The sequence below is a fragment of the Eptatretus burgeri genome, chromosome 9 (assembly GCF_056783735.1).
Source record: "Eptatretus burgeri isolate ZD-2024b chromosome 9, Ebu_testis_v1, whole genome shotgun sequence".
Lineage (NCBI taxonomy): Eukaryota > Metazoa > Chordata > Myxini > Myxiniformes > Myxinidae > Eptatretus > Eptatretus burgeri.
The window spans coordinates 47507145-47530975 of NC_140969.1; the positions used below are offsets into that span (position 1 = coordinate 47507145).

The window sequence follows — 23831 nt, forward strand, 5'->3', positions numbered from 1 at the left end:
GAACTGGCTGTCCAGGCCCCTCCCTTGCAGAGCATGGGTACCTCACTTGTATCGTATTTTATAAGTTTAAAAAGGGCCTACTTGTGAAAAATTGATGAAATGTCCTGAAACTCAATGTGTTCTGTAAACTTATCATAAATAAAGCTATGGCCAAAGTTTGAGTTGAACATGTTAAAGGGTATGGGGGGAGTCTGGAATACTACAGGTGCGGGATGCATGTCGAGCAAACATATAGTCCACTCTGGTGAAAAAATGGCAGCATGTGAAACCAGTAGGGACAAATATATTGAAGTTGCCTTTGAGCTGTTAACTATCATGAAACGTTCTTAAAAATCCATCACAAGTCACGTGAGAAGTTGGGAGTGGTGGGCCATTTTCGTTGTAGTGGGCAACCACAACTATTTGAATTTTTTTTTTTTTAATCAAATTGGACAACATTGTCTTGAAGGTAAACAACTTGATGACATCTCTCACAACCATATGAAGAAAACTTTTACTTTTTGTACTTTTTATTTTGGCTTGGAAAGACAAAGCAGCAAAAGACATGCAGACCAGACCAATTGAAAGAACAGATATACTCTAAGCCTGATTAAACGAGCTTTAAAAATGACAACTACTGTGTTTCCATCTGTGTACTCAAACTCTCCACAATTCTATTACTCTCGTCTCCACACACCAATTTATACTCATTAATGTTGGTGTAAGGTGAATTTTGAGCACAGGCATAAGACCTTCAGTACAGGTAACATCAGTGTACTGAAATATTCGAGCGAGCCATCATTGTTTTCTGATGTACAGGTAGTTATGACATTTGTGCTCGTATACTCCAATACACCCAATCCTGCACCTGTGCCTGTCAAGTTATGTAATTCACTTCATTTCAGAAGATCAGCATCAAGTCGTAATTTCCCAAAGGGGAGAAGTATATTTCATACCTACAAATAAGGGAGAAGAAGGGGTTTTACTTCAAAAAGAAAAGGAAGAAAACATGGAAGAGGAGTGTGGGGAGAAGAGGCTGGAAGGTGATAGGTGTTGAGAAAAGGAATGGGATGGCCATGCATAGATCCGACAAGGGATAGGAATTGGAGGGGGGGGGCAGGTGGGTTATTAAAAATTCCACAGTTTTGCCTCTATAATAAATAGATGGTTACTAAGATCCTCACAAGCAAAGCCCACTCTCGCTCGTTTCACTTGGGCAGGCTGAAAGCATACCACAATTGATGCTGATTTATAGCCTTTCCTTGTGCATAACAAAAGTAAATTTAATTGTGTACTTCTTGTGCTGAGATAATTAATTGATACCATCACATAATGAACGTGGAGAAAAAACATTTTTTTTACTTGCTTTAAAAATTTATCAAACCCCAAAATAAAATTTCAAACAACTTGCACACACATCCATACCTGAGCTGTAGCATTTACTATGTATACATTATATGCTGATAGTAATACATTCTTCCTATAGAGGGGGTACAATGAGCTAGTACCCAAAACACAATCTGCTGGTTAATGTCTTACAAATCACCCCCTTCCCTTTCCCTACCAAGCCACCTGACTAACCCTGAGCAAAAGCCAACAAGTTTAACAAATCTCAGGCTAATCTGCCTTGGACTGAGACTTGTAGCAGCAAGACGAGTTGCGTGCAATTTCACTGTACAAACAAAACTTTCCTCGAGTGATGACAAAATGAAATAACTTAGCGAAGCTGGTGAGAAGTTATATTTGGGCACTTAAGTATATTATTATTTAATTTCAGTACACAGCACAATCTATCTCATTTACATCAAAACTACTAAAAGCAAATATAAGCAATTATTTTTCACTCCTTTAACACTGAATACCACATTCCCTGCAATATTCTACCCCTCTTGAATGTTTGTACTCTGAGTATAGAATGTCTTGAGCCACATTACTTGTGTATGTTGTTAATGTGTTTTCTGTACCAGAAACACCCTTTGGGAACAATGTTAAGTCGTCTTCCTCCCCCCTTGCTGTGGGAGGTTACACTGGGTGTGACCAGCACGTATACAAAATTTTGTGGAGATTGGCCCCGCCCTAGTTTTGTCCATCATTTTGAAGATGTACATACATATACACAGCTGATTGCCTTATTTAATATAGTCAATAGAGTAGGATTAAAATGGCAGCATGTGAAATGTACCGAGCAGTATATCCTCATCGTTGTGCTGGCAACGTGATGATCTAACATTGATCGATGCTGATGGTAAATTACAGCTGAGACTGTATATTAGTCCGTTTGAACTGACTCTGCTGAATGGACATGCCAAGTTTTCACCTTCAAACAGAAACTAAAGAAGTAACAAGAACACACCACCCCATCCTTGAGGAAAGGGCTCTGCATGTCTAGTGTAGCATATTGGGGGGAAATTCATCATGATATTGGTAAAGAATACATTTCTAAGTTTACATTGGTGAAAAGGTCAAAAAAAAAAATGCTGACTTTGGAGTAAATTACAAAAACGATCGACAACAAAAATAAAGCAATGACAGAGTAAATTACATCAACAATTTGGCACAGGTCTCAGTGCAAGAAGGGAAACACAATGCGGAAAAGAATAGATTTCAGTTGGCCTTGGCGGCACGGTGATCGAGGCCTTGCAGCAAAGCAAACATTGTTGAGACGAGTGCTGGGAGATCATAATCGTGTTTCCAGCCCCAGTCCTGCCGTGCTCGGCTGTCATTCAGACTTGTTGGCCAAGTGTCAGCTGTAAACAAATGAGGCTCCGTCAGGACACTTAATTGAGGAGACAAAAGTTTTTTTTGAAAGATACAAAGATACCTACAGCAGTATTCATCAACATCAACCACAAGCATCGTTGCATGTGCAGCTCTCAACATCTAAGGACAGTGTGAGAAAATTTGCCAAAGAATGTCCAGAGCATATGATGTGGGGATTGTAAAGCCAATTATTTTGGCTAAATGATTGACCACATGCTGAAGGGAACACCAGTACGAGTTGAGGCAGCACAACGTGATGCCCATGGTAGCTACACACACACACACACACACACCAACACATAGTCAGTTGTCCGTTCCAAGCACGGTCAACAAGAGTGAACCATGAAGTAATTGAAGCTTTGTGGTTGGAAGAGAAGTCAACAAACCGGCACGTAGACTTGAATCCCACATACTGTGCGGTCAAATGCAATGCCACCAAAAGCAGAAACAGACACTGCTGGCGTCACTGATGCACCACCGCAAGAGAATGCTCACAATGCAGGAACAAGACACGGTAACAACGATAAGAAACTCAAACGTAATTGTTGTGGATGGGAACCAATCCACGATGCACAATTGTTCCCACTGGAACCTCGCATGGTCATGCTGACACTGCATTTATTGCTTCTGAGGAAGGGAACTGGTCTTTTATTGAAACAGCCAACAATAAAAACAAACAAAATATATATATATATATATATATATATATATATATATATATATATATATATATATATATCATGGTGCTTCTTCCTTTGTTTATGTGTTTTTTCCAACATAAAACTACTCTTTTCCACCCCCCCCCCCCCGGCATGCTCTGAGATGGTATGTCCACATGTGCCAGCTGTGAACCTCCGCACACACACTCTTGTAAGATGGTGCGTCCACATGCTACTTCAGTGCTGTAGGAGCACATGCATGGCATGAGCTTGGCAAGTGGAGAGACTGCTCCATGAAGGGGGAAGTGGGTCAGGGGGGGATTGGCCGTGAAAGGCAGCAGCGCTCTTATGCCGAGGCAGACACAGGGCGACTCCATAGGAGAGATGCAGCAGATGGCCCTGAAGCTAGGCACCCAAGACAAGACATGCTGGAGGGAACATGCCAGAAGAAATACCAAACTGGTGTAGAAGCCAAGAAGGGTCTGCAGGGTGAAGCCTGCTGCAATGTGTCATTGCAGTCTCTGCCAACCTGCATCATTTCTCCCAACATTTCACAACAGTGAAGACCACACACACACACCTACACTGCACAGTTCTGTTGACTATTCTGTTCATCCTGTGTCCCTGCCAGAATAACAAGATTAAGGATAGCCATTGAAACTGTCTCTATCAGGTTAAACTTGCCGATTGGGTTTCTCCATATCATTTTTGTTCATATCTTATGACCATGCCCCAATCCCATTATCTATTAAACCCATTGCTTTTAAAGCAAGTCACTGTGCATTTTTAGCTAAAGGATCATCCTCCAGCTTAATCAAATTGCCCATGGTTTCACATGCCCCCCTCAGCTGGTGGACTGGTTTCATCACTTATGGGTGAATTATCAGTGACAGCATATACAGAAACACACACCACCGAGGCTCCCAAGCATGTAATAAGGTGTACCGTGTTCTACTCACCTAACAATGGATGGAGGCCCTCAATGTCAGACATGAGATCAGAGCTGTCTCTGTGGACATATCTCATGCTTTTGATACAGTCTGGCATCTTGCCTTGTTCTCTCATCTCTCTGACTGTGGCATCCAAGGCCAACTCAACAAATGGATTACCAACTTCCTATATTCTCAGAACCAACATGTCGCTCTCAATGGAATCCTTTCATCTCCTCCCCCTTTCAAGGCTGGATTGTCCCAAAGCAGTTTTCTGCGCCCAGTTCTGTTCCAGATTTTCATCAATGACCTTGGAAAGTCCTCTTTATCTATTTGCTGATGACTCCACCCTCTGTCGTGACATCCCTATTCCTTCAGAGAGGCTGAAGCTGCTTCTCTCTTCAGAAATTGAAAAAATATATATATATATATATATATATATATATATATATATATATATATATATATATATATATATATATATATCACAACATTGTCAAACACTTGGAATATGTCTGAATCCTGACAAATCTCTCATTCTCACTGTCTCTCTCCAAATACTGTAGATAATCTGGCAACCTCCACTTCCCCACCTTGCCAATCTACTTTACAATCTTCTTGAAGTTCAGTCATTAAAACTACCGAGTCTGACTATCAGCCATGAACTGTCTTGAGCAAACCACATCTCAAAGTTGGCTTCCAAACCCAGCCACTGAATGGGCTTCCCCCATCTTACAAAGTCCTTCCTTGACACACTTGTATTCCTATCCACCTACAAGGCATTCATTCACAGCTTAATGGAGTATTGCTCTCCCCTCTGGGCAAGCTCCCCTTCGTCATCTTGCTCAGCTTGATTCTGTGGAAACCAAGGCCTTCAAGATTACTGGAATCTCCGGCGATGAAGCTGAGTCTATGGGCTTATCACTTCCCCATCGCAGACAGGTCGGTGGTCTCTGTTTCTTCTACCACCCCCTTTCTCGTCTTACACCCTCTGCTCTTTCTGCGCTTTGTCCTCCCCCCCCCCCAGATTTCTGCAGGGCACACAGTCTACCATCAACCCCCTTTTCATGAAACTACCAAAATGCAGGATCACTGCTCATCTCCACTCATCTATTCCTCTTTTTTTCTCACCTGTGGAACCAACTTCCACCTCCTCTTCAATCTCATTCTTCCCTATAGGTGTTCAAGATAGCTGTTCACCACCATCTCAGATAGTCCCAATCCAAAACCATGATCTTTTCTATGGTTGTTAACCCCACCCCAATCCCTCCTCCTTCCAAATTTCCAGTTTTCCCTCCTGTATCCATCATCTTCTGCCCCCCTTTCCTCACCACATCCATTGTTTGTCCAAGACTCCCTTTACCTTGGCCTTTAACTCTGCTGTCCCCCCCTACTGTTTTGTGTCCTGTTACGTCCTGGTGCGTGCGGTCAGTTTACTGGCTTTTCCACAAGCCTAGACTATATATACAAAAAGAAAAAATTATCTTCTCTTGGAATAATCGTGTATAAAATAATAATAAAATCACTTGGAATAATAATAAAAAATTATCAAAATCAAAATGTATCAGTGGAATAATAGTATTAGACATACATACCTATGGCCTGGCGCAAGGGATCGAGCTTGTACTCTACAGAAAGATGGGGCACTTGCTTTCTCACTTCCTCCACCAGCTCTGCTGGAGAAAAGCTCATGGCTGCCACATTGTAAGTGCGCATAGTGAGGCACTCGTTGGGCGTCTCTAGGAACTCGAGTGTGGCACGAAGGCAGTCGTCAGCATACATCATTGGCAGTCGCGTGTCTGCATCCAGACAGCTCTCAAAATGTCCCGTCTTTAATGCATCATGGAAAATCTGCACCGCATAGTCTGTTGAATAAAATGGGTGCATTAACGTATTTAAGCTTGTCAGGCCAGATCTCTTATCTATTGTAAACTGTGGTGTCTGTCCATGCATTCATCAGTCTTCCGTTTACAGTGGGTACTTCCCATGCTGCGTTTGAAAAGTTGGCAATTGGTTATTTTGCATTTTCATTTCACTTTTATCGATTCAATAATGTCAGTCACTTCATTGTCCCTTCAAGTCATCTTTGAAATAAACTTAAACATTTGGATGAAAATAGATTTAATACAGATCTCCCTGGAGTAACACAATTTAAAATGGCTACATTTTACCCCCTCTTTTGACAAATTGAACCTCTGCTACCTGATGTTGCACTACCAGTTTGCAGTGGGCAGTAGAAGTAGCTCAGAACTTTGGGTCTGATTGAAACCAGGAGGGCTACACAATTAACCTTTTTAAAGTCCATCCATCCATTGGGACCATCCTCTTTGCAGAGTATTGGTGCTGCCGAAGCACTCTCCTGGGCTATTGGGCACAATCCTGGCTGGGTTGCCACTCTGACGCAGGATACTCGAATGGCTCAATCATCCCAGCAAGCTGGTACTCATTTTGCCGACCTCGGAAGGATGAAAGGCTGAGTCAACCCCACCTGGTATCGATTCAACAGCCGAGCAGGATTTGAACTCAGGATCCTTGGATCCCAAGCCCGCCATCCTAACCATTAAGCCAACACGAGGCATTGTAAAGTCCATGAAATAACTTAAATTGCTAGATTAACTTCAACTTTCTCATCACTGGGGACGGCTACCTTTGCTAGTGGTATATACAGTGAGCTGCCATTGTTCAACATTCTTTCTCTGATCTTCCTGAGTGACCGGCCAAATTGTAATGATGGTAATGTACTGTACACAAAAAGGAGACCTTGTTTTTCTGTTTGATTTGAGGTGTTTTGGGAAGTATTGTCTTTTCACGGGTTGGATTTCGGTGCCAATCCCAAGTTTTCCTGAGACAAAGGTGTCATCCACAATTTGTGGACTTATCAGGTGTTGTCGACCAGAGGGGCAGGCAGATTGCCACCCCATGAAAGTTATTAATGAGCCAGCTGTGTTTTTATTGGCAGTGCAATAGCAACATGATAATTTAAGGCCTGGTTCCATTTCCAGTAGCTAAGAATCCAAATCCTTAATCCCGTTGCCTTCAGGCTCTATTTTACATCAATATTATTGTAGGCCAGTCTGCTGTTGTCACCAAGTCGCCAGTGCACTCATAATGGTGAAAACCCTGCACTAGTAGCATTTCTTTGGTGTTCGGAATTAATTATTGCAACATCAATATTTAGAATGTGACATCAAAGTTGCCATGCAAAATGACCAACATGCATCCAACTCATGTCTAATATCACTTGGGGAAGAACATCCCAAAAGTTATCAAACTGCTTATACTCATTTGCATTGAAAATCAAATCCATTTTGGGAGATCGTAATGCCATCGCAGATTAATTCCAGTGTGAGGAAGATACCATGTCAGTGTCAAATAAATAACTTTGTGGACATGAATCAGTCCATCAGTAAATGGTGTACATAAAGGCCCGGTCACACCTTGACGTTTTAGCCAACGTATGCCGATTTTAGAATTTTTTTTTCTAAAACGCTGGCACACGTTGAATACGTTATGGGTAAGTTTTGATAACATTGAGAGCACGCTGAAAAACACTGCCATACGTCGTTGTACGCTGGCTTTAAACGTTGTACTTTTCGGTTGTCCTCAAATTTTTTCATGCTTGAAATTTCACGACGTATGCCGGCGTATGACTCACACGTTCCGCTACGCTGGCCACAAGTTGTATGCACGGTCTGCGATCGTTGACAAACGTCAACACATGCTACTTGTAAGTTAATCATAAGTTGAGACACGCCGAGGTAATGTTTAGCGTACCCGAAACTTATTTCTAACCTATGATTAACGTGTTGTTGGCACGTTACGCGATCGTTGCCACACATCGACAGACGTTACTTTTAAGTTACTCATAGGCTGAAAGACGTCGGTATAATGGATCGTCCTTGCGTCAGCGTCCACGGCCACGGCCAGGACACTTATTTGCAGCATTCTTCAAACTTTTCTTCGGCATGACGAGGATGTTCACACTTCGATGTCTAGCTTGGCTATGATTCCAATTGTCCATCGGCAGCGTCTATTTAAAATAGTCGAGTTTGAGCGTTTTAACACGTTCAGAAGAAACGCTTCAAATTTCAAAACCCCAGCATCAAAAAACAAAGGTGAGTGACAGCAATTTAAATCGTTCATTGTAAACAATGAAAATAGTTGAGTGGTACCATTTCAAAGTCGTTGAGTGTAAAAAAAAAAAATTGTTGAGCGCAAGCGTCTACTTTCAATAGTGGAGATGCAGCCATTTAAATCGTTGAGTGGCAGCCTATAAACCTACCCGTGGACACGCGCGGACGCAAGGACGATCCATCATAACCCACACCCTCCCCCTCACACTCACCTACTACTGCCAACATGAACAAACTACTACTAATACTAATACTAATACTAATACTGTTACTGCTGACATGGACATCGACTCAAAAAGGACTCGAAAACACTGTTGGGTTCCCCTTTTATGAGCAGCATTTTTATATACCAATTAGTAGGGTAAGAATACTGATTCTGGCTCACTTTTCCCCATGTAAATGAATGGGGGATTTTCAGCGATTTATATTTTTTTTCCTTAAAAATAAACCCCCTTTTTATCCCAAGGTATATTTATTTGTCTCCCCTTTTAACTTGGAGGTTGAACCTCATTGAATTGAACACCTGGGGGTTGAACAGCTCACTCATTGAACCTATAAAGATTTGTTCATTCTCAAATTCCTTCAATAGTTTAATTTTCTTTGCACAATAATCCCCATCTAAAATATTGACAAACAAAACATTTGAATCTTTATATTTTTTAAGATACCCCTTTTGTGCCATTACGAAATGATAAACTTCTCTTAATGCTCTTGTTTGACCACCTCCTGAGCCACAGGTTATTTTTTGTTAAGCCCCGCCCACTTTTCTTTAAGCCCCGCCCACTTTTGTTAAGCCCCGCCCACTTTCCACAAGGTATTCAATAAGCCCCGCCCACTTTTCTTTAAACCACGCCCACTTTTCCTAAGCTCCGCCTACTTTTGCTAAGCTCCGCCCACTTTCCATAAGGTATTTTTCTAAGCCACGCCCACTTTTCCTAAGCTCCGCCTACTTTTGCTAAGCCCCGCCCACTCTTACATCATTTCCAGTTCATCTCTGACTCACAAAGAAATCACTAGAAAATTACAGGATGTTATGGTTTTGAAAAATTTCCCAATGAAGGCTTGCCTAGGCTTGCCCAGGGAATTTCCAAAGGAAACCACACCCACCAGTCTTTCTCTATAAAAGCTTCAAACCCAGGCTCCATTTTAAACATTTGTTCTTGCTGGCAATGGTGTGCTGTGTGCTTGTCTCAAACTCTCTGTCTTCTATGCAACTAAACCTTCAAGTTGATGAACTGGATTCAAACCTCTTATCTATTGAGGTAAGATTTTTTATTTTCCTATTTTCAAACTTTGATTGAAGCATACTCATTTAATAATTAAATAACTTAATTAATACATTATTATTTTCTCTCACAGGAAATTGTGTCTGAAATACAAAATGAAAATACTGCTTTTGCTACAACTTGGGGGAAATTGTTGGCTTGGTTGAAGACCTTATGAGCGACCAAGACCTTGAGTGGGATGACTTTGGTGTTCCTTGGAACTCTCTGTCTTGTATGGAACTAAACCTTCAAGTTGATGAACTGGATTCAAACCTCTTATCTATTGAGGTAAGATTTTTATTTTCCTATTTTCAAACTTTGATTGAAGCATACTCATTTAATAATTAAATAACTTAATTAATACATTATTATTTTCTCTCACAGGAAATTGTGTCTGAAATACGAAATGAAAATACTGCTTTTGCTACAACTTGGGGCGAAATTGTTGGCTTGGTTGAAGACCTTATGAGCGACCAAGACCCACAGAACGAGTTCGTCCTTGATGACCCAACCAAAGAGTTATACCTTGGAGACCAGCAAAATCCTGAAAAAGAGTTTTACAGCAATAGTACTCATTGTGAGTTATCAAGACAATACCCACTGAACAAGTTATACCTTGATGAGCCAGAATACAAGTTTTACCTTGGAGACTCACAAATTTTGAAAAATCAGTAAATGAGTTCTGCCTTGATGGTTTTAATAACTACCTTGGAGACTCAGGAAAAGGGTTCTGCCAAGATGGTTCTAAATATGGGGCCTACCTTGGAGACTCACAAATTTTGAAAAAATCAAGAAATGAGTTCTGCCTTGATGGTTTTAATAACTACCTTGGAGACTCAGGAAAAGGGTTCTGCCAAGATGGTTCTAAATATGGGGCCTACCTTGGAGACTCACAAATTTTGAAAAAATCAGTAAATGAGTTCTGCCTTGATGGTTTAAATAACTACCTTGGAGACTCAGGAAAAGGGTTCTGCCAAGATGGTTCTAAATATGGGTCCTACCTTGGAGACTCACAAATTTTGAAAAAATCAGTAAATGAGTTATCCTTAAGAGACTTTGTAAGTTGGTTTTACTTTGAATACTTGAAATGTGGGTTCTGGATTGATAACTCACAATGTGATACATATCTTGGAAACTCAACGGGAATGTGGTTATACCTTGAAGACTTGGAAAGTTGGGTTTATGTTGGACACTTGAAACTTTTTTGGGGGCTTTTATTTATTTATTTATTTATTTATTATTATTATTATTTTATTTATTTATATTTTGGAGACTTTTGGAGTTGCTATCACTCTTTGGGATCTAAACCTATCGATGTAGTTCTTTGTCGGATGGTGCTTGATGGGAGCAAGATCAAGAAAGTTCTGGGAAGAAAGTGCAGGCTTACTCCCCCTTTCTACGTCATCAAACCTGAAAGCCTTAAAAGACAGAATTGGAAGAAGAAAAAAAAAACGTAAAAATATATATATATAGGTGGAAATCTCATTTTGAAAAAGACATTGTGTTGGGCGAGGATTGAGTTGGGGTTGAGATTTTGAATGTGAGGGTTGGGGTTGAGATTTTGAATGTGAGGGTTGGGACACACACACACATACACATCAACAAACAAAAGTTAAGCCTTGACTATTCAGTTGAGGATTCTGTGTTTGGGGTTCACAGATCTAAGAACGTCCCCCTTGACACACATTATATACTGTTATACACCTCGGACTTGGCCCTCGAGTGTCCACAACGGTGTATAGTAGGAGGGAGTGAAGCGCCAACCTATTGCTCCCATTGCACACACACACACAAACAAAAGTTAAGCCTTGACTATTCAGTTGAGGATTCTGTGTTTGGGGTTCACAGATCTAAGAACGTCCCCCTTGACACACATTATATACTGTAATACACCTCGGACTTGTCCCTCTAGTGTCCACAAAGGTGTATTATATGCTTAGTTTTGTCTTTTGTAATTCCTGTGAATAAAATGAACCTAAAATCTCTTCCCCTTCCAAATCATATATTTTATAAGTCCAAGGAACTGTATCTATTACATCAACAATTTTAAAAAGTTCTTTCGTCCATCGTTCAGTAAAACCCTTTTCAAAATGAGATTTCCACCTATATATTCTTACGATATCACCAACTTTGAACTTAGGTTTTCTGACATTAATCTCTTTTTCATATTTTAATTTTGTAAATGTTTCTGATGGCTTCATATTCGTTGACGTGTGAATCGTGTCATTATACTTATCCACAATATCCTGAATAAAAGATAACCATTGTTGTGAACCGAGTTGTGTGAATTTTTTATATAGTCTCTCTTTTAAGGTACGATTAAAACGTTCAACAACAACTGCCTTCCCTTCATTAAAGGTACTGTATAATGTAATACTGTTATTTTTTAAAAATTCATAAATGTCTTGTTATAAAACTCTCTACCCTCATCAGTCCACAATTTCTTAGGTTTTCTCTTACTTTTATTAAATATCTGTTGAAAAGCTAACATAAGAGTATTACCTGTTTTGTTTTTTAAAGGGACAACCCACGCATATCTACTCCTCAAATCAATAACGGTTAAAGCATACTTGTACCCCTTATCATTATTGAGTTCAATCAAATCAGCAGACCAGATATAATCAACTTCCTTGGAATAAACTTTCCTTCTCTGAAACTTTGTGAATATTGGTTTATGTAATTCATCAGCTAATTGCTCTTCAGTCTTAATGGCATCATTAGAGCCTATAAGTTTTTGAATTTCCAAGTCCAAGTTTCAATTTAGCACTAATCATCTTCTTCACGATGAACCTATCAACTTTTTCTCTCAAGGTTGGATTTTGTATCAGAGACAAATTATATAACATTTCTCTATCGGCTTCATGCTTTTCTTCCAACGTTGTGGTATTCCCATAATCAATATCGTGTCTCATGCACACTTCATCAACTCTATTGATTGGTTTACTCCAGGATTTAGGATTGTCTGCCTCATCTAATCTTTTATCCAAGTTTGTGCCTGGACCACAGAAAGAATACCCTGGAAGATGTAATTCCCCTGGTATTCCAGTAGTTGTAAATTTACTTCCTGATAAAAACTTTTGTATATCTCCTCCGAGTTTGTGTTTGGAGATAAATTGATTTTTTTTTTTGAACCACACACCGAACATATACCTTTTTGTCTAACCCTGTTATTTTTACTTTTAATATATGAAATATTTTTAGTATTAGTTTTCTTTTTACATTTGAGACAATAACTCATTTATTTATGAGAAAAATTTCTGCAGAGTGCAAAAACCTTTTTAGTTTCCAACATGCACATTTGAATCTTAATTTTTAAAACATAAAGAATCCTTAGAAATGCCTTCACTCTCTCCTCCATTTATTTAAGAAAAAACTTGAATTAAAATACATGTCTTCTCGATGTCGATAGTCTTGTCGAAAGTATTGTAAATAGACTTTTTAATTCTTTGTATTCCTCCCTGGTGAGATAAGTTAATTTCTTTAATACCTCTATTCTTTTTGAATCTCACTGGTTTCCATATTTTGATATTTATTCATTCTCTCTCTTTCCTCCCTCTCTCTCTTCTCTCTTTCCTCCTTCTCTCTCTCCTCCTCCTCCTTTTCCTCCTCTTCCCTCTCTTCTTCAACTCCTTCCTCATCCCTTACTATACTTGAATCGTTTACACCCCATAGAATATTATACATATATTCATCAGGATTTCTTGTTATTCCTGTATCCAAAATAAATTTTTTACAACAGGATACCAATAAAATTTCTTTTGAATTTCTAAAAGAGCCTTACCTTTTCTTAACCTTATAATTTTTTCATTATTTAACATTCTAATTAAATCTAAAGTTGTTGGTTTATCAACATCAGCATAATGCCAATCTTTTATTGAAAATACCTCATTCTTATGTTGTAGAACATATTTATTAAAATACCGAATACCCTTTTCTTGAAGGTATGCTTGAACACAGAAATGATAATTTTCTTGAAGCCTTCTTGCTGTCATTTATGTATTAGAAATATATGTTAGAATAATATTATGGCACGAAACACCTCCCCATCTTCCCATAGTTAAATCATTTTGTATTTCCTTACTTATTATATATAATCCTGTTTTTTCTGTTTTCATGAGATAAACAAGGGCAAAACCATTATTATATTTACCCTTATTAAATTCTTTTATTTGTTGTTTACTAATCGTGGCTCCACAAAACTCATTCTCGATACCAAGTGGATAATATTCTTCCTTACGAGACTGATTTAATTGTTCCAGGTCTTTGAGGTTAATTTTAAATGACCAATTATACCCTAAATCATTCATATCATACCCCCATTGTTCTATTCTCATACAAACGATACGCCCTTCTTTATAAAAATTTATTTTAATTCGAACTGTGAATTCTGTATGACCTGGAGATAATATCAACACTTCTGTATCTTTAGAATACACAGCCGTTTTATTTAAGTATATATATTGTGATAAATCGCTTAATCTCACCAAGTCATTTGCGTCAGTCGGGCTTGGATAATTTTTTAATTTATAAGCATTTTTCATGTTAATATTTTTGTTTATATTATATTTATGTCGTTCAGCCTGTGCCTTTGTGTAATAATTTGATAAATCAATATCCAGTTCTTGAGATACACCAAAGATAGAACCATCTTTACCAACATAAGTCATTTATATTAGATTAAAAATAATATCATAAAATTTTTTATTTTTGTTGAGTTGAAATAACACATATAGACATAATTGACCACAACACTTGGAATTTAATTCTTGGACTTGAAATGTTTGATAAACACCATTCTGTAAGAATTTTATGACTTCAACAGGTGGTGGAAGACCAAAACTATCAAAATAATATTTGTCTTGACTATTAAAAATACAAACCCAATGAGAACCGTTCCCATCATTATCTTCTAAGTTCATAATAATATTCTTTGTATGTTTCGACACATTTGTTAATTCATCTCTCATACAAATAACCACATTATGAATTTTTAATTTCTTACAATATTTGGCAAGTTGTAAATTTGATGTTGTATTCTTTCCAAATTCTTTCAACCACTCATCAATGCTCATTTATTTATTAGAAAGATATAATCCATTACCTCTTTTCGTTAATTTTACACCTGCTTGTGCTATAGAAGAAAGCATATCTCCAACTAACAATCTCGCTTTATCAGGCAGACCTTCAAGTTTTTCAGCAAAATCTACAATTACACCACTTCCACTAATTTGTTTCTCCAACTCTTTGTTATGTCTTTCCAATTCTTTTTGAGCCTGGAGTTGAGCCTTCCTTTCGTTGGCAGTTTTGACCGCTGTTGAAATACCACCCGTCAATGCTCCAACCGCACTTAAACCAGCAAATAAAGGAATTAGAAATGGGAGAAATCCTCCACTCGTCTCTCTTATTGAATATTTTTTCAACATTGGTTTTGTCATTTTAATTTTAAGTGAGCCAGTGTCATTCAAGATTTTAACCTGTTCTCTTGTGAGCAAAACATCAATTCTTACTGCTCCTTTTCTCTGAATTGTATTAACGTTAATCGTACAAGGCTTTTGATTTTGAACACAAGATGATAGTTTATGAAGATTGATTTGATTAACATATACCCCAGTTGGTACTTTGCCACTCATTTATTTAACAAAAAATTATGTGAGACTAATCATCACACCATTATCTGTATTAATCTGCAATTCTGTTTCTTCCAAAAGCAAACAATATGTATCAACTTCTTCACTCTCTCCTCTTTCAATGTATAGGGAAGTATCCACTCGATTAGACTTTATAGTTTCTTTTTGAGCGCTCAGGTCAAACGTATAGATTGTATACAAACTTTTAAATGCTGTCATATCCAAAATAGGTTCTTTATTTCCATTACTTTCACACACCTTTTGGTAAGACTTGTATGCTTCAGCAAAATCATTTTTTTCCCAATTAATTTCCAATCTATCTCGTGGATAAAATGTTCCATCTAGAGAAACGCGAAGTTGTTTCACCTTAGCATTATCACTCAATGCATTATTCTTATCAGTCGCAGTATCACCATCTGGCTTTTTAAAAATCATCCACAGATATCGTGGCTTTCCTTCCAGAACACCCAAATTCCACGTGTAAGTAGTTTGATTGAGTTTAACGTGTTGACATCTTCTTTTGAGGTATGATACACTGAGTGGTTTTTTTGAGTTAAGTCTTCGATTCAACATCTCTTCTGTTTTAAGATTAGGAGTATATTCACTGATATACCAACTCATCTCCTCAATTACAAATTTATTCTGATCACCAAAAGCATTACCAACACCAAAAAGCAATCTATTTTCATTATCATTCCTTTGTAGTTGAAATCTAATTTTAAGACCATACAGAACTTTATCATAATCACAAAATCCAAATATACCTTTAAGAGGAACTGCCACAGTAAAACTATTTTCTGCTTTTGTATCATCATTATACATTCCTTTCCTTTGAATATATCCAGGGTCTGTGTTTGTTCCCGTTGACATATCAGGAATAAAACCTTCGACAGACCCCTTTCCCATTCTATCACTGAATGTATAGAGTGTAAATTTCATCATTTCAGATACAGCAGAGACATAATCAACCGCTTCAACTTCTTGTGTTCCAATATACAATCGCACACTATCAAACATTTTCCAGAAGAAATCATTTACAAGTGTAGCGTTTGTGTTATTCCCAGCCTTAGTGAATTTAAATTTACACAACAAGAAACTTTCGGAGAGATTCAAATAGGTTTGTTGATTATTTATTTCAAAACTTTTTGTACCATTTGTATTCCAGTCTGTTCCAGTTATTGCATTTACCTTGAAGTAATCTTCTTTTTTAGTGGAGTTTGAGATAATAATAGTATCATCCAAATCATAGATACTATCAATTGCTTCCATACTTGTATTTATTTAGGAAAAAGATGTTAAAACTTTTGAAACCCTGATCCAAGTATTTGAATTATTTTCTGTCGTTCTTGGGGGACAACTGAGTTTTACCTTTCTTAATTTCTTTTATTGCTTGTAATTTATGAGATTCTTTCTGAGCATCTTTTATACTCTTTACAGCACCTGCTACATTTCCCACAGCAGAAGCAGTTGAACCAATTAGGTCTTTATGTTTAAGAATAGTTGAACCAATACCCATGAGAGTATCAATTATCCCATCTCCTCTAAATTGATGTCCAACACCCCTTTGTCTCTTAGGTTTATAGTATCCTCTACCAAGATACATACCTTCACCCTTGTAGTACGGGAAAGGAACATCCCATCCCCTGTAATTATTTTATATTTTCCCAACTCGTGCTTCCTCACAATAACCATCGTATTTATTTATTGAAAAACTTCACGTAGGTGAATTCTGATGGATATAACTTCTCCATTAAAAGAAATCACACGATTATCTTGGTCGGTTATCCTAAAATTTACTCTGTGTATGGTTTTTCCTGACACAGGTAGATAAACCAAATTTTTAGGCTCCATATTGAATTTATAACCAATTGGGGTTGAGTATGCGCTGAATGAAAATATTGTATTTGTTTTTAATCCATCATTATAAGCACCATCAATCAAATCACAGTGAATTAACACCGAATTTATTCCTGAGGATATTTGAATGACATTATCACTGTAAAACGTCCCATTAGTTTCAATCTTTTTTGAGGAGAAACCTAATAACTCTCTAAATGAATTATCAATTGTGAAATCAACCTTGTAGTTATTTTTAACTTTAATCGTTGATTTTGAAGTATGTTTTTGAATGTTTATAACAATATTTTTTGGTTCATCACCCTGTTCTTTCATAAGACGAGCAATTTCGGAAGATATTTGAGAAATCTCGTATGCTCCGGGTGAGACTGTTATCGTTTTGTATCCACTTCCCGGATTATAACTAAACTTGTCATTTTTCTCGGTTATATTAAATAAGGTATTATAAGTCTCCATGGACAATAAAGATGCCTCATATTCTTTTGTTGTGTCAAGTTGTAGTGGGTATGGGAATGAAGATGTGTGGTCGCTTGTTGTGAAATTAAAACTCAGGATTGTGCTTCTCATCTTATTTAATATGAGTTAAAATGTCTTTATATTGAGATTTATTAATTATTTTCATGTTCATCAACTGGTCTAAAATGGCTGATGCTTCATTAAAACAATTGTTATTTCCAGCCTTCTTACTGCCGAACAACAATAACAGTCTATTAACTAATTGCGATGGGTCATTTGGAAGAAAACTAATACCTGAACCAAGGATACTTAAAGCCTGAATAATGTGTTTCTCCTTCTCATTCTTCCTACTTTTACCAGAAAGAATAACCTTATAATTTAGAGTGTTCAGCAAATCAATATATACTCTATCATCATTATTTTCCATATCCAATGGTTTATCAATATACTTTGATTCATCCCTCACAGTTGAACCTTGTCTTCCATCTTTTGTGAGAAGAAACATTAATCTCGGAGTTAGTTTAACAGGGGTTGAGCAGAACTTAAGAACCTTAATTCATCATTAAATATCAATACCTTTTCTTGAACAAGATGAAATATTGCTGGTTGTTCTGTTGGAATGAGTCCTGCTTTGGTTTTTGAATCCGCTGAATATTCATTGTTTTGAACAGCATTCACAATATAATCAGGGGTTGATTAATCTCTTCCAGTTGTTGAAATAAACCTTCATCATCATATTCTAATTCTCCTAAATGCTCTAATTCTTCCTCCGTCATTTGACTGAAATCTTTTAACATTTGAAGCTTTCTAGGAGTATATTCTACTGTGGGAACTGTGGAAACATCTTTCATTTTTCTTGGGAAGTTTTTAAAAGTGGTTTAAAAAATTTCTCTTGTTTTTTCAAATGCTTCTTCGCCCGTTAGTTTCTGTCTGCGTTTCTTCTTTATGTCTTCCTGTTGTTTTACAACTTTTGAAACCAACTCTTGATGTTCCTTAAATCTTCTTGCTCTTTCTTTTGTATCCATTTATTTATTGTAAAATATCATTTAATGAATTGTAAAGATCAACAGGGAAATTTTCCTTTTCTTCATCATTCAAGTAGATGTGTTCAAATAAATCCTTTTCTTTAAATATTTCATCAAATTCTTTATTAACATTAATGCGAGTTGTAATTTCTTCTTCACTAATCCTTGCATCTCTGCTTTTCATACGTTTGTGTTGAGTTTCTTCATCAACATCAAAACCGAATGATAAAATCTTCACTCCGCTCAGATATTTAATAATTTGTCTCGTTCCTTCTGGATTAGTTTCTAATATCCCAACACCACCAGATTTTAGTTTCTTTAACTCACTCTTACAATGTGAATATTTTGTTGTACCAAGAGAAACCTCCTCAAATATTTGTCCTTCATTCCTCAATCGCATATGTTCCTCCACTGAAATATAGTGATAATCTTCACCTTTTACTTCTCCAGGTCTTATTGCTCTAGTTGTTGTTGATACAATGCGTATCACGGGGTGTTTTTTAAGTAAATTTACAATATTCTCATTTGTACTACACAAGAACCTTGATTTATGAAAGTTTTTTCCAGAAGCAGATTTACCCACAAGATTTATAATAATAGTTGTCATTTATATATGTAATTGTTTATAAAACAAAAAATATATCCCTTAATATCTCATCTTGTTTCACAACAATATATTTATATTTTTCAGTCGTGTGCTTCATATAATCCTCAAATTTCTTTTTACTACATAATGTAGAACAATTATCTCTCCAAAAATTATTGATATCTATTGAATTTAACTTGAATAAAATAAAAGTATTAGCATTGTTTCTGATGGAACGACGAGGAAGTTGAAAGTACGATTGACTAAGATAAATACAATTACAAGAAGAATGTCTCCCTCTTGTGTAGTAGCTGTCCATTACCGTTTGGTTTCTCTCATTAACACAATCATCAAAGATAACGAGGTTCTTTTTTGATTTATCCAAATCTTGGGGAGACGGTATATCATCCGTATTATCACTAAGAATACAAGTTATAAGATTTGATTTCTTTTTACATCTCTGTGTATCACAAAATAGTTGAATTATATCTTCAATGTTATAATCATTTAGGTTTTTTTGATGTTTAAATAAACCTATTATATCTTCTTTTTGAAGACCAGCATTAAAACCTTGTGAGAGTAGTTGATACTCTGGTTGAAAACTCGACTTTGTGAAAATTATTAAATTATCATAATCTAAAAAGTTGGGAGTGAGGAGCATTTTTAAAAGTAAGCAGGTTTTTCCACATCCACTTGAACCAACTATGAGACATCTTAATGAATTTGGGAGATTTTTATGGTTGTTAAATTTTATCTTATTTTCCCAAATAGGTAAAAAATCATTCATTTATATATTTGAAAAACAGGTTATTTAATTTATTATTGGCTTTTTTAGAAACTCTATATTTTATCCTAAGTTCAGGTTTAATTTCAAGATAATCCATTATTTTATTTATACAATATCTTGTGTTGATATTTCCCTGAAAATTACATCCATGAATAATATACAACAACAATCCTTTGAACATTTCTCTTATACGTTCAGTTTCTTCCCTTGTAAGGAAAGGTGTGTTATCATCCTCATACTTTACATTCATTTCTCTAATCAATCTTGTAAAGTAATTCATTTTTGGTGTAAATCTAAAAGAATTATTTTCCTTTTTATATTTTTTATTATCATTAATTAGAAGATAATCACAGAATATACATTGTTTATAGGCTTTTGACTCTGTGTTTAATCCCTGTCTTTCACACGCAGGACAATTCTCAAATTTGTCATATGGAGAATCAGGAAAGTCTAGCATATTTATAAAGTAAAACTTTACTTAAACTGAAATTCATCTATACTTTTAGTTGTATATTACCATCGATATCGATATACTTTTTTCATTATCAGATTCAACGACAACATTTTTTATATTAAAGGTAATTTTAAAATTATCGTTAACTACTATTGAACGAAATGTCATTTCACCTGATATATTAACATCCTTTATTTCATCAAGATTTACATCTTTAGGGTTGTTGAAAAAAATACAAATTTCTCCTTGCATATTACAGATGGTCTTATCTTTTCTTTCTAAAGCTTCATCCATAAGGTTTTTGTTCTTTGATACTTTTTCTTGTTTCATTGCTTTTTCTAGTTTTGAATATATTACTAGAAGGAGAGGAGAAACTTTTGTTAGAGATACTTTAATTGATGTTCTACCAGGTATACTAAAAGCCCTTCCACTGAAGGAAATTGAAGAACTCATATTATTTACCATAATAGTTTTTATCCAATAGTTGTTATATTTATCTTTGTTCAATTTTACATCCTTGACATATTTCACAGTATCTTTAACAGATGAAGAGATTGATTGAAACTTGTCTTTTGTGTCTTGAAACATTGTATTTATTAAGTGAAAAAGTTGGAGGATAAAATGTTTTTAAGCACAGATTCACCTATAAATTAAACGAAATTTTCATCAAGAAAATTTTAGTTTAAGCAAAGTTTTATTCTATAAATATGGTGAATACAACGTACTGCGATGTTTGTAATCACGAATATAAACATTATAGAAAACACCTCCGAACCAACAAACACACATTTAATCTATTTCATCAAATATCTCCTCTTGAGTTGGAAAGAAAACATTGTGATATCTGTTCAAAGGATGTTTTGAAGAGTAGTTATAATCAACATCTTCAATCACAAAAACACAAGAAAAATGAGTTTAAAGTAAAGGGAGACTATTATATTAAAAACACTGATGAGGCATTTAAAGGGCATATAAAAATAAGGATTTTTCAATTTGGAGAACCCAGTCCATCATCAATAGCTGAATCAATTGAAATAGTGAAACCCGATGTTGAAAAATTTATTAAAAAGACATTAAAAGAAATAAAAACTTTAAAGTTTTATATGGGAGTGAAAATGAATATGAAAAGACAAGATGAAGAACAAACTCCTTATATGAGAACAGATCTTCATTTTATAACATCATTTCAAGATTTTTTGAATAGTGGGGTTTATGAAGAACTATCAAGACAAGAGGAGGATGTTGATAATACAGTGGTAGGAAGTGGATTCAATATTAAAAAAATCATCTTTTTAGATATACACATTCTAAAATCAAACCCTCTTAAAGCTTCTTCTTATATTGAATTACCAAAAGAAATAAAACTAAAGAAGGCAGTTGTTAATATTAAGAACAATGATAATAAATGTTTTCTCTGGTCTGTTCTTGCTCACTTACATCCACCAAAATGTAATTCAGAAAGAGTAAAACAATATATGAAATATGAGAATACCTTGGACATTAAAGATTTTAAATTCCCAATGCCATTAACAGATATTCCTAAATTTGAGAAAAAGAATAATCTTTCTATCAATGTATATGGATTAACGGATACAAACAAAGTTCAAATATTAAAAATTTCAAACAACTATAAAAATGAAGAAACACACATTGACCTTTTATATTTTAGTGTTGGAAAGAATTCACATTACACATACATCAATAATTTATCAAGATTAATCTCTTCTCAGGTATTCAGAACAGCAAACAAAATATATCCTTGTAAGCGATGTCTTAATTCATTTCATACAAAAGAACGATTAGAACAACATTCAAAATATTGTAGTAATCATAAATCAGCTGTAATTACAATGCCTAAACCTGGTGAAAAGATTTATTTTGAAGATTATAATAAATCTATCATGCACCCATTTGTGATATACGCTGATTTTGAATGTATCCTTAAAAAGATAAATACTGCTTCTCCTAATCCAAAAGAACCATATACAAATAAATATCAAAAACATATTCCTTGTGGTTTTTGTTATTATATCAAATCATCTGTTGGAGAAAAGTATAACAAACTTGAACATTATCGTGGAAAAAATGCTTCACAAGAGTTTGTAAAACGATTAGAAAAGGATTGTATAAGACTCACTAAATTAATGAAAGAAACAAATGAACCGATGAAATTAACCAAAGAAGAAAAATTAGAATTTAGAATGAACAATATCTGTCATATTTGTGAGGGGGAAATTAAGGAGTTTAAAGTTAGAGACCATTGTCATCTTACTGGTAAATATAGAGGTCCCGCTCATTCCTGTTGTAATCTTAATTATAAATTACCTTCTTTTATTCCAGTCTTTCTTCACAACAGCGCCAACTATGATACACATCTATTTATAAATGAACTTTCAAAAACACCAGGGAATATTTCTGCTATAACAAACACAAGTCAAAAGTATATTTCATTTTCAAAAATGATATTCACAAAACCTATAACTCGTATTAGGTTTTTAGATTCTTACAAGTTTATGGGAACACCACTAGCCTACCTCGCATCAAATCTAAGCTCCACAGACTCTTTTCCAAATCTTAATTCATTCTTTCCAAAAGAGGAAATTCTCACTAAAGAGGAAATTCAGATTAAAGATGAAATTCTGATTAAAGAAGGAATTCTTACGAGAGAGGAAATTCAAACAAGGAATGAAATTCAAAGTAAAGAGAAAATTCTTACAAGTAAGGGAATTTATCCTTATGATTATATGGATTCATTTATGAGATTTAAAGAAACACAACTTCCTTCAAAAGAAAGTTTCTATAATAACCTTTATGAAGAAGAGATAAGTGATAAGGAATATAAACACGCACAAGAAATATGGAAAATATTTAAGATAAAGAACCTTGGAGAATATCACGATTTATATCTAAAAACAGATGTTTTATTGTTAGCTGATGTGTTTGAAGCTTTTAGATCACTCTGTCATAATAAAAATTGTTATGGGTTAGATCCTGCCCACTATTTCACAGCTCCTGGTTTAGCTTGGAGTGCAATGTTGAAAATGACAAAACAAGATATAGATTTAATCAGTGATGTGGATATGCTTTTGATGATTGAGAAGTCCAAGAGAGGTGGAATATCACAAGTATGTTCAAAAAGATATGCTAAAGCAAATAATAAATATCTCCCAAATTATGATAGTGAAAAAGATAGTAATTATTTGATGTATTTTGATGCTAATAATTTGTATGGATGGGCAATGTCTCAATCTCTACCTTATGGTAAATTAGAGTGGGTGGAAGAAAAGAATTATGAAAAGGCTTTGATGAATATT

At 35.6% G+C, this 23831-nt stretch overlaps 1 protein-coding gene and 1 long non-coding RNA gene across 2 annotated transcripts in view; one reads left to right on the forward strand and one right to left on the reverse strand.

Moving 5' to 3' along the window:
- Nucleotides 1-491: 491 nt before the first annotated feature.
- LOC147020080 (L-threonine 3-dehydrogenase, mitochondrial-like) overlaps nucleotides 492-23831 on the reverse strand; it is a 53897-nt gene continuing 30557 nt past the window's right edge. Inside the window, exons 8-9 of the mRNA XM_085895105.1 lie at nucleotides 5923-6192; nucleotides 492-2726 (exon numbers count right to left, since the gene is read on the reverse strand). Coding sequence (XP_085751231.1) covers nucleotides 2584-2726; nucleotides 5923-6192 — 413 coding nt within the window. The 3' untranslated portion in view covers nucleotides 492-2583. The remainder of the gene's footprint in view (nucleotides 2727-5922; nucleotides 6193-23831) is intronic.
- On the forward strand, nucleotides 7796-11999 carry LOC147020081 (uncharacterized). Its single transcript, XR_015061639.1, has 2 exons — nucleotides 7796-10013; nucleotides 10110-11999. It is a non-coding gene; the product is annotated as an uncharacterized LOC147020081 (long non-coding RNA).